The 12,177-nt window shown below is 42.8% G+C and overlaps 1 protein-coding gene across 4 annotated transcripts in view; it reads left to right on the top strand.

The window, feature by feature from the left end:
- Zcchc17 (zinc finger CCHC-type containing 17) overlaps window positions 1–12,177 on the top strand; it is a 41,161-nt gene that overhangs the window by 17,538 nt on the left and 11,446 nt on the right. For all 4 annotated transcript variants that reach the window (XM_051188927.1, XM_051188929.1, XM_051188928.1 and 1 more), the window contains 3 exons: window positions 3,219–3,319; window positions 4,654–4,745; window positions 11,662–11,762. In XM_051188927.1, the coding sequence (XP_051044884.1) occupies window positions 3,219–3,319; window positions 4,654–4,745; window positions 11,662–11,762 (294 nt within the window). The remainder of the gene's footprint in view (window positions 1–3,218; window positions 3,320–4,653; window positions 4,746–11,661; window positions 11,763–12,177) is intronic.

Here is a 12,177-nt window from a genome sequence, read left to right as displayed (position 1 = left end):
TATCTTTGCATTTGGAGCATCTACTAGAGTAGAACAGCATGAGTCCACTGCCTGTAGGCAGACTGCTCTTCCTGCTTTTTAGTACAAAAGATGATGTGTCTCAGTGATAAAAAATAGGGACATATCTTTATGGTGTGAGGGCACTGATGGACTCATTCAGAGTCCATGTCTGTTATAGTTGACCATGTATCCACAGACTCTGTGTCCATGGATCCAACCAACTTTGAATCAGAAGTGTTGCTGGGAAAGCCTAGATTGGTGGCATACTTCTACAATCCCAGTCCTGGGGACAGAGGCCTAAGGATGATGATAGGTTTGAGGGAAGCCTGGGCCTCAAAACAAGGCAGAAACATCTGAGATCTTTTCTTGTCTGTATTCCTAAACTACAACTGCAGTCTCACATTGTTAATGATGGGGATACTTTTGACAGGTTTTCTGATAGGCAGTGTTATTGCCTTGAAAGTACTGAGTATTCTTGCACAAATGTAGCTTGCATAGCTACCCTGGCTGGCTGTTTTTCTTTTGCTGTGCTAAGACCTCATGCACAACAAGGCAATTTATAGAAGAAAGACTTTTTCAGAGGGTGAGAGTAATTTTTTTTTTTTTAAGAGACAGGGTTTCTCTGTGTAGCTTTGTAGACTAGGCTGGCCTCTAACTCAGAGTTCCACCTGCCTCTGCCTCCCGTGTGCTGGGATTAAAGGTGTGGACTACCGCTTGACCTGAGAGAGTAATCATTTTAATGTTTCTGATTTTTCACTATTATTCTGCCAGAAATGGCTTGGTGTGAGAAGGACTCCAGTGTTTCCTTGTGGCTTTCAGTGAGTAGACCTTGAGCTTTAGGGGAGAAATACAGTGTACTGTTAGGTATCGTAGGCACATTAATTTTCTTTACATGATACGTAAATGAGAGAGGAACAGAATGAATTTCAATAACCAGAGGACAATTGTAGCCCCAACTACCAAAGTGTGAGGTTTCCCTTTCCTTCAGGGATCTGAATTTCCTCTTCAAACTTTTCGTTAGGCAAGACTGCTCATTACATCATTGTGATTGACGTAATTGCTGTGCTTGTGTTGGGTGTTAGGTTGCTTCTAAATTCCCATCTGGATGTGTTGTGCTGGCATGGCAGCATTTGTCTAGCCCAGCTACTCGGGGCTCAGGCAAGTGGTTGAGTCTGCTTCATGGTCAAAGGTGCAGAGCACAATCCAAATTTATTATTTTCTTAGGTCAGTTTCCTAGAAGAGGTTGCTAGCCAGAACTCCAGATGCAAAGGGACAGGCACATTTTTTTGGCTAATATTGCTAGGGAATTGGTAGTTTCATCCTTGGTTAGTATCAGATGTATCAGATGTTGTTTGTGTTTTGTTTTGCTTTTAAAGAAAGGGTTTCCATACATAGCCCAGGCTGGCCTCAATCTCTGACCTCTCTCCCAGGTGTTTGGATTACAGTTGCATGCCACCAGATCTGGTTTAGCTCAATTTATACTCCTAGGCTCTGTCTAAAGACAGAGTTAGTGTTCTTTACTTTCCTCTGACAGACTCATGCCACCTGCTGGTCAAGATGAGTATTGACAGCTTTGTGCAGTAGGTAGAACTGTTTTGAGAAAGATGATGGATGTTGGTTTCTGTGTCTCTCCCTGAACCACCCAATTTCTATGGTCAGGAAGATATAGGACTGTGATTGACTAGACTCTATCTTGTGCCCACAGCTGGGGATTACCTGGGAATATAAAAAGAAAGTTGTTCTTTAAAGGAATTCACCTTCAACAGTCAGGAAAGGAATATTTTTAAGTTATTTTAAGGGACATGGCTTGACGGTTAAAAGCATGGACTGTTTTCCAGAAGATCCAAATTCAATTCCTAGAACATCAGGTGTTTTTCAATCACCTGTAAATCCAGCTCCAGGAGATCTGACACCCTGGCCTCTTCAGGCACCCATACTCACATGTCCACACACAATTTAAGAATAATTTAAAATTTTTTTGTTGTTGCACTTTGTGTTTTGAGTGGCATGTGGCACTGTGCCTGGCCAAAGTTTAAATTATCTTAATTACATAGTTTAAATGTATTTTTGTGGTGGTCAGATGAAACTCAAGACATTACATGTGTTAGGCAAGTGCACCAAGCTCCTGTGCTGTTCCCCTCCCAGGCTTATCATTTTTGCTAGTTATTGTTAAGTAACTTCTAAAAGTTAATTCTTACTTAAATGATGTTTCTTATTTTTCTGTTTTTACCAGTATTGCTTATTGTTTTCTGAGCATTGTTGTCAATTTAATGCATTTAAAAATAGTACTTTGCCAGGATATATGGTACTGATCTGTAGTTGAGTCAGTAGGCCAGTCTTAGCTATGTAGACCATTAAAAAAATTTAAATCTATTTATTTAGTTAGTTAGTTGGTTTTTCAAGACAGAATTTTGCCATGTAACAGCCCCGGCTGTCTTGTAACTCTGTAAATCAGACTGGCCTAGAACTCACTGAGTTCTGGGAGTTCTGCCTCTGCCTCCTCCTCCATCTCCCTAATGCTGGGATCAAAGGCATGTGCCACTACCACCCAGCTGAGACTGTGTTTTTTTGAGGCAGGGTTTCTCTGTGTAGCTTTGTAGACCAGCCTGGCCTCGAACTTATAGAGATCTGCCTGCCTCTGCCTCCTGAGTGCTGGGAGAAAACAAAATTTAGCACTGTATTTATGTGGTTGCTTTTGTTTTATTGCATATTATGGCACTGAATAGTGTCTCATTTACTTTTTATTTCCTTCTATCTTTTGGTGCTAGGAATTGTATCCCCAGCCTAGTTCTTCTACTGAGCTGTATCCCAGCCCAGGAGTTACTGAATCAACATTTATTGGGACTAGAGAGACAACTCAGTGGTTCAAACACTGGCTATTTTCCCAGAGGACCAGGCTTTGATTCCTAGCATCGAAATGGCAGCTCACGACTGTCTGTAACTTCAGTTACAGAATATCTAGCACCTTCTTGGGGTACTAGGCACACACATGGTATACAGATAGATATGTAGGCAAAACACCCATACCATAAAGTAAGATAATTTAAACAATGTTGGTTGGTTGATTAGGTTAAAAGATGGTCTTAAATTGTTTAGTTTGTAGTTTTAATCTATATAACATTTTCATTGGAAATTTAAAAATTTCCCTGTATTCCCCCTTTTCCTTTTTTCTACCCAAGTAGTCAGAGTATAAATTTTTATTTCTTTCTTGTGCCCAGGTCTGGTCCATCGAACTCACATGTCATCCTGCCGTGTGGACAAGCCTTCTGAGATAGTAGATGTTGGAGACAAAGTGTGGGTGAAGCTTATTGGCCGAGAGGTAAAGTTTCCTGTAACTTCATGTGGTTTGAAAGGATTGTAAAAAGCTGGGGTTTTGTTGGAATTGTTTGATGGTGAGTGTGTAAATGTTCATGATGGCTGTCACTCTTATTTTTAAATCTTGCCCCAGTCATCTGCTTTGAGTTGGTCTCTTCTGGTGGTCTGTCCTGCAGATTTAGGAGAAATAAAATGAAGTATAGAAGTATGGTAGGAGTGAGTGTTCATAAAACTTTCCTCCCAAGGTTCAGAAAGAAATCTCCCAAAGGAGATTTCATCTTTGCCATAGCCTCAAAAAGTACTTGTCAGGTACACTTCAGCTTGGGCCAGAGTGGAAAGGACACACAATTTATAGTCATTTTCACTAGGATTTGGCACCATCTAATGGAATGGGCAGCATAGGCACAGAAATGCATCCCTCTGTGTTCTACCAGGGAATGGCAGGCAGAAAGCCATGACACTATTAAAAGCTGAAAAATGGAGTGCTTTCAGTGGGTTAGGTTTTGTAGCTGTAAGGTTGAACCAGAGCTGAGTTTGGTGGCATAACCTTGTAATTTTAGCATTTGGGAGGCTTAGACATGGGTGTGTGCATGTCTATTCTCTGTCCAGTGTCCCCACATGCAGGCCATATTATGGAAACCAAAGGACAGCTTACTGGAGCTCCCTCTTTCCTCATGTCATTAGGCTTGGTAGCAGTCACCTTTTTACTCACTGAGCCATCTCACTGCCAGCTGGCCTCTGTTTTACCTCCAAGATAGGAATGGATAAAGGTCATTTCCTGTATCTCATCTGACGTTAAGTCGGCCTTTTCTACTTCTTTGTATTTCCAGTGTTGTTAACTTAGTGCTTAGTCCATATGATGTTTGTTATGATGATTACAAGCTTGACTCTGAGGTATTACAAATCAGTAGTCAGGTTCTTGAGGGGTTTGGAGGCTTGGGAACATAGCTTGGTTGGTAAATGCTTCCCATGCAAACATGAAGACCCGAGTTCAGTTACCTTAGCACCTAAGTAGAAAGCTGGGTGTGGTGGTGCACTCCTATGATCCCAGTGCAGAAGAGGCAGACAGGAGGATCCTGGAGGCTGGCTAGTTAGCCAGGCTGGCTGAATGGGTGAGCTCCAGTTCTCAAAAACAACAACAACAACAAACAAACAAACAAACAAAAAAACCCCAAAAACAAAACTAAACTAAAAACAAGGTAGAGGTTCCACTCCAGAGAATGACCCTCATGTTGATCTTTGACCTCTATACACATATGCATGCACCCAGATGAACACCCCCTACACATGCACACACGCACACAGGGGTTTTGGTGACTCTTCTTTTGTCTTTTTCAGATGAAAAATGATAGAATAAAAGTGTCCCTCTCCATGAAAGTTGTCAACCAAGGAACTGGGAAAGACCTCGATCCCAACAACGTTATCATTGAGTAGGTAAAGGGTTCGGAAGAGCTGAAATCCCACAAGTACAGGTTGCAGGAACTTAGAGGAGGCTGGGACTGCTACCGTTCGTAGGCTGTGATATGAATGAGTACTATAGACTTGATGACTTTTGGTTTTTATCGGTATAAAGTGCACTTCTTGTCTGTTTTGAGGCAGGGTCTCACTGTGTAGCCTTTGTGGCATGAAACTCCCAGTGTGCATGCCCACACAGCCTACTTGATGGAGCTGGAGGATGAAATGATCACCCACAAATCTAGTGCTGGAGTGTCTTGTCGGTAGTTTGTTTTCTTTCCCTTCTCTTTTTCTGCTTCCCCCCTGCAGTCGATAGCATCAAGCACTCGTGAAGAGGGGTCGTTTGCCCCTCCTCTCGGTGATGTTGCACTGGCTCTGATGAAGGGCAGAGATGCAGAGTGTTAGACTCCTGTCTTTGAGCACAGTACCTTCATTTCAGCATGAAAGGTTCTCTCTTGATTTAAGTCATGTCTAGAGATGCAGCAAACTTGCTGTTGACTCAAATCCTTATTGAATTTCTTTTTGTAAAAGAAAAAATTACATTGATTTATTTATTGGGCATGTGGAGGTCAGAGGACAATTTGTGGGAGCAGCTCTCTCCCTCTATCATTCATGCCTTGGGAGTATAACTCAGAGCCTCAACACTTTTATGGCAAGTGGTTTTGTTTTGTTTGAGAGGGGAAGGTGTTTGTTTTTGAGAGAGGGTCTTTATGTACCCCTGGCTAGCCTGCTACTTGTTATGTAGACCAGATTGGCCTTGAACTTATAGAGATCCACCTGCCTCTGCCTCCCAAGTGCTGGGTTAAAAGGTGTGTGTCACCTTTTACTTGGTAAGCCCTCTGTGTGAGAGACTTTTCTGGAGAGATGCCACACACCAGTGTAATATCACCCAGGAAGGGGGTCCACAGCAGACCAGAGTAATAACTGCATCTGAGAATGACTGAACCAGTGAGTTTTTCTGGGGTTACAAATAGGAGGTTGGTCATGGGTCCCCTATAGGGCTACGGGTAGCTTAAAAGCAGACACATTGCTGAAAAAGCACAATCCAACACTGGTGACAACTCAACTGAAATGCAACCCCAGAGCTCTCTGCATCACTTACAGGATGCACTACAGGCCTGCAAATTCTTTCTCCAGCCCAGCTGGGCAGAGCCTCCTCTTCAGCATTTTTTGTTTGTGTAAAGCTGGGGAGGGGTCTTTGTGAATCTGGCACGTTTCAGCTTTCCCAGACATCCAGACATAGAACATTACCTCCCAGTCTCATGAGCCTCTTACCTTACCCAAGAGACAATGTCTCAATTCCAGGGAAACTGCTACTACCCTGTCCCCTTTATTGATTTGTTGTTATTGAGACAGGGTCTCTCAACATAAGCCCTGGCTGTTCTGGAACTCACTATGTATACCAGGGTAGACTTCTAACTCAGAGATCCTCCTGCTTCTGCCCTTCAGTGCTGAGATTGAAGACTGTACCATCATTCCTGCCTCTTTATTGAATTTTTGTCGTGAAGTTGCTTAATCTTTGAGACTCCTTGTTTGGTGTGTGTGTGTGGGGGGGGGGGTTGTAATGGTTCACTGTGTAAAAGCACTTGCTGTGTAAACCTACCAATCTGAGCTCAGTCCCTGAAATCCATGTAAAGGTGGAAGGAGAGACCCAACTCCATAATGTGTACATGCGCGCGCACACACACACACACTCCCTTGAGGGCTTATTAACTATTTCCAGTGTTTCAAGCAAGTTAACTAAATTTGGGAGACTAAGGCAAGAGGATATGATGTCAATGGCTAGTCTGGGCTACATATTGAGATCCTGGCTTAGGAATGTAACCACAAAGAGTAATGGATATAATTTGAATGTGATGTTTTTGCAGAAAAAAAAAATTGAAGCTCTTATGTTTTTATAGTTCTGAGAAAATTTGTTTCAGCTACAAAGGCATTTTATCTGACAAGAAGAGAGGTAGTATTTATTGAGAAAATACTGGGTAGCAGACACAAGGCAGGTGTACATCTGCCTGTGAGTTAAGTATAGTCTTCTGTTTCCCTTCATATTTCTAGTTTGTAGCTGGAGATGAGTAACCTGTGGTTATGTAGCAAACTTTATGGGCCAGATCCTTTGGTGTAGGACCCAATGTTAAAGAATATACCTTATTCAACCACAATGTCTCTAGCCACTCCATGTGACTAAGCTTTTCATATTTCTGTAGTTTATCGCTAAATATTAATGTATTTGTATGTCTGCTAATTTGCAAAAACACTTGTCAATTATAGTGGTGATTTCTTATAACTCAACTTAGAAATGCTGGTCTGGCATTTACTGATTGCAGTACAATAAAACTACCTGTTCCCCAAAGAACCCTGTGCTTTGCAGACTAGTTAAAAAGCTGTGAATTTCTTGGGTGTGGAGAGATAGCTCAGCAGTGTAGAGTACTAGCTGTTCTTCCAGAAGACCTGGGTTCATTTCCCAGCAACCACATGACAGCTCACAACTGTCTATAACACTAATTCCAGGGGATCCAATACCCTCACACCAATGCACATAGAGAAACAAAACAAAACAACAAAAAAGTGGATATCTTCAAGCCATCCTTATATTGGTATCCTATAAACAAGTAAAATAAAAGAAGAAAGGATAGGGAGGGAAAGGCTTTCTTTTTGAAGGATGTGTCTGTGTGGAGGCTATTTCTAGTCAAAGCCAAGTGGCTGAACTTGCGACAGACTGTGGGTGCATCCAGGAAAGCAGCATGGAAGGGCTTCAGTTGCAGACCCTGTGTTCTCCAGACATGGTCCTGGGCAGATTTATTTTAAACATAATTTCTTTACTGACTCCTTGGGGGTTTTACCTCGTGTACCCTAATTCCTCATTTCCCAGTTCCTCCATATCTCATTTCATCCTTGCAATGTCACCTCCCCAAAAGAAAATTACAAAAAAAAAAAAAAAATTAAAACCAAAGCAAACAAAAAGATCCACTTTGCTCTTCCGTCTTTCGCGCCTCTCCAACACCTCTTCATTCCTCTTAGGGACCCTGGGAACCATGGTGTGTCAAGCAGTGTACCCTTTTGTCCACTCAACTTTAGTTACAAATGTTTGTCACAGTGAGTCACTGGTCTGGTTCAGACGTCTCTGGTTTCTGGTACACCATCATTACTGTACCCTCACTGAAATCCTTCTTGGATATCCCTCAGCCACCCCAAGTTATGGAGATCCTGCAGGTATTGTTCCAAAGGACATACATGGGGTAGATGATAAGGTGGGCCCAACCCAAGGGCCTCGGTGGTAGTTGAGCTGGTCAGACCTGGCCTGCTGGGATCACCCTACTCAGGCCCGGATGGCACCAAGCAGGCTACCCATATCCTCCTGTTCCTCACAGCCTTCCCTTAGTCCATTCTACCTCTTTCCACAGCACATGAACCCTTTTGCTTCTCATTCCTATTTCTCCACCACACATTTGCTCATCATAATGGCACCCTCCTGCCCAGTGCCACAAGGACCCAGGCAGGCCTATGAATGTTAGACAGCCCAGGCCCTGAGGACCCAAGCTGGCCTGTGGGTGGCTTCTACCTACCTGAGCCAAATGGCATCAGGCAGGTCTGTTGTAGTGTGAGTTTGTGTGTGTGTGTGTGTGTGTGTGTTTGTTTGTTTTGTTTTGTTTTTTTTTCTTTTTGGGTTTTTCAAGACAGGGTTTCTCTATGTAGCCCAGGCTGGCCTCAAACTGAGAGATGCGCCTGCCTTTGCCTCCCAGATGCTGGGAATTAAGGCTGGCATTACTTCTCCTGGCTAGTTTTTTGTTTGTTTTTTTTTTAAATCAAAGCATTCATTTACTATCTGTTCAACGTTACCAGATAGTATAAGTGGTGTAGCGTGAGGAAGAGGAGTTTATTTCAGGTCCTGATGTTAGAGAGAAGGTGACATATGACCTAGGTCTTAAGGATTGGATATGGGCCGAGCATGGTGGCACTCACCTTTAATCCCAGCACTCAGGAGGCAGAGGCAGGTGGATCTCTGTGAGTTCGAGGCCAACCTGTTCTACAGAGCGGGTTTCAAGACAGCCAAAGATAAATAGAAACCCTGTCTCAAACAAACAAACAAACAAAAAAAAGGAATGGATATGGCATTTTGGGGAAGCAGAAGAAAGGTGCTTTGGGAAATGAAATGACTTTCAGGGGGTCCTGTCGTGGGAAGGTGACCAATCAAATCTGTCTCTCCAGGCCCCCACTCACTATCTTTTCCTTGTTGTGTCCAGCATTTTATGATAGTGCTGGGGATTGAATCTCAGGCCTAGTCCATCTTAGGCACATGCCCTTTGCTCATTTGCTCCTGTCAGTACTAACACTGGCACATACCACTACTAGTTGAACTGAGTGGATAGGATGAAAAAACCCAGAAACATGGAGATCACGGAGAGTGTGAGCAACTCACGACCCACAGGTTGAGAACCATTGCTCTCTGTGACCTATGATGAAGTCTGACCAACACAGTATCAATGAGGGCAGAGAGTGAGCGCTGAACATGAGACCCTTGTTATGGGGGAGGTCTGGCTGGCCATGTGGTGTGTTAGAATCCCAGAGTGCTGGGATTGATTATGATGAGGATGTGTTTAAGCTATGGCTCAGGGTCACCTAGAACTCTGCTCTTCAAATCAGGACACCTGAAAACTTGCTGTATGATCCCAGTGCATGCCTTGGATTTTGTTATTCAGACTTTATTATGTTTTGAAGGGGCCTATTTGTATAACCCACACCAGATAATTTATTCTTTATGCATTTAGATTCATGTAGGGCAAAGGCCAGATGTTTGTGCAAACATTTTCATAAATTAAATTATATGCTTATCTGCACTGTCCACCTAGGTAGCCATGAATAACATGGGGCTGTTTAAATGTAAATTCATGAAAATTAAGTAAAATATAATCACTGGGTCGATGGTGCAGACTTGTAGTCCTAGCTAGCCCAGGCAGCTTGGTGAGACTTCTGATTCAAAACAAAAAGTAGAAAAGGGGTTGGGGATGAAGCTTACAGTCTAGTGCTTGCCTGGTGTGGAGAAAGCCCTAGGTTCAACCCTCAGTATCCCAAAAAGTAGAAATAAGTAAGTGAAATTTAACCTTTTTTTTTTTTTTTTTAAATCTGTATAGGTATTTTACCTGCATGTATGTTTGTATATATACCACTTGTGTCTGGTACCCTCAGAGTCCAGGAGAGGGTGTTGGTTCCCCTGGAATTAGAGTTACAGATGGTTTATAAGCCACTGTTTTTGTGCTGGGAATTAAACTCCAGCCCTTTGGAAGAGCAACAAGCCCTCTTAACCCACAAACGTGCTCCAGCTCCATTGAGTTTAATATCTTAACTCATTAGTCAACACAAGCCACATTTTAAGTGTTTAATAACCAGGTGGATCTCAGTAAGGTCAAGGCTAGTTTGTTTTTACCAACAGCACAATAATACCATATACCAATGAGAATAAATGATTCATAACTATAGACAACAATATGGACACGTTTCACGAACAATAGAACTATACAGGGTGTGTGTGTGTGTTTGTAGGTGTAGCTAAAATATATCTTTTGGTACTGAAAGTTGAAACCAGAGCTTTTTGTATGCTAGGCATTTGTTCTTAAAATTGTGTTAACATCTCAGGTACTCTACACTTTTATTTTGAGACAAAACTTTGCTAAATTGCTCAGACAGTCTTGAACTTTTAAAACTCCTCAGCCTCCCCATTCCTGGGATTATAGATGTGTACCATCACTGCCAGCTACTATAAAAAGAAAAGTAGTTTTGTGCTGTTAGAAGAAATAATGGCAGTTATTCTGGGTGTAGGCTTGATGACTAGCAGTGAGCGTGAGATGATTGGTTTTTGTTTTGTTTTTGGAAACAGGGTTTTTCTGGGTAGCCCTGACTGTCCTATAACTCACTCTGTAGATGAAGGTGATCTCAAACTCCCAGAGACCCTGCCTTCCTCTGCCTCCCAAGTGCGGGGATTAAAGGCATGCACCACCACCGCCCAGCTTCGATGTCTGTTTTAAGAGAGGTTGGTTGTGTTGTTATCTTGCCCAGTATAGGAAAGTTCAAACTGAAAACTGAGCTTATACTTGCTTTAAGTGCCTTCCATGTGTGTTTTTTATACAGGAGCTTATGCTCGTTAAAAGTGTAACAGGAATAGAAACAAAAATCACCTATGGCCTAGGGACCCAGGGAAGAAGACTTGAAGAGAGGAACCTTGGAATGTTTGGGTAGTGCATTGTCAAGGTAGAGTAAGGGAGGGCAGGGCATTTCAGAGTGGGATCTGCCTAAACACAGGCCCTGAACCATTGGGAAAAGTAAAATTGACTCCTTGGCCAGGGCCTAAGTAAAATAAAGAGGAGACTGGAGAAGTAGGTTTGAGACCAACTGAAAGCCCCAACACCATGGTCTTGTCAGGAACTTGGACTTGATTTTTAGAACACCTGTAAAGCTGCCACCACCACCTGCCAATTATACTTTCAAATATTTTTCCTGTATATTATTGAGAGAAGACCTAGTCTCATTCATAGTTGTTCATTCAAAGCCTCATTCTGGGCCAGGCGCTGGTGGCCACACCTTTAATCCCAGCACTCAGGAGGCAGAGGCAAGTGGATCTTTATGAGTTTGAGGCCAGCCTGGTCTACAGAGTGGGTTCCAGGACAGCCAGGGCCACACAGAGAAACCCTCTCTCCAAAAGCCAAACAAAAACAAAGCCTATTCTAAATGTGTGTGTGTGGGGGGGGGGGAGCTGTTTCACTGTATCGGTCTGCCCAATGCTTTTCTCTTTCCCTCTTCCTTGCCAAAAACAAAACAGAAAACCAACAAGCAGCATTATGTTGTAATATATCTGGCCACTTCTCTGAAAAGCGCCAGTGGTCGGGACCTCTTTCATTACAGGCAAGAAGAGAGGCGGAGGCGCTCCTTCCAGGATTACACTGGGCAGAAGATCACCCTTGAGGCTGTCCTGAACACTACCTGCAAGAAGTGTGGCTGCAAAGGTACGGGAAGTCTGCCATTTCTGTCTCCTCCCCTGTGCACTCTCTGCTGGCAGAAGGAGACCATGTCAGTTTAGCTCCTTGTGTTTTTCAGTGACTGCTGCCTGCACTCATACTGTCCTCTGCCACACTTACCCTCAAGCACAATTACTTTCCTGTAGAAATTAAGTGATTTGGAGACACATTCCCTAAGGATCCAAATTAGATCCTTTCTTCTTCATCTTATCTCCTTCATTCAGAATTCTGAATCCAGTGTCCTTTTTTTGTAATAATGATGGAGGACTGTCACTTCCTTTTGGCTCTATTTCCTCAGGGTTCTTCTAATCTTAAATATTAAAAGCTTTTCAGCCTGACTTCCCTTATTAGAGCTATAATGAGAGAGATTGCCATCTTCTTATTTTCAGAGTGACCTCAATTT

Source organism: Phodopus roborovskii, unplaced genomic scaffold, assembly GCF_943737965.1.
Source record: "Phodopus roborovskii unplaced genomic scaffold, PHOROB, whole genome shotgun sequence".
Lineage (NCBI taxonomy): Eukaryota > Metazoa > Chordata > Mammalia > Rodentia > Cricetidae > Phodopus > Phodopus roborovskii.
Note: the sequence above shows the minus strand (reverse complement) of the source record. Positions and strands in the feature narration are given on the sequence as shown.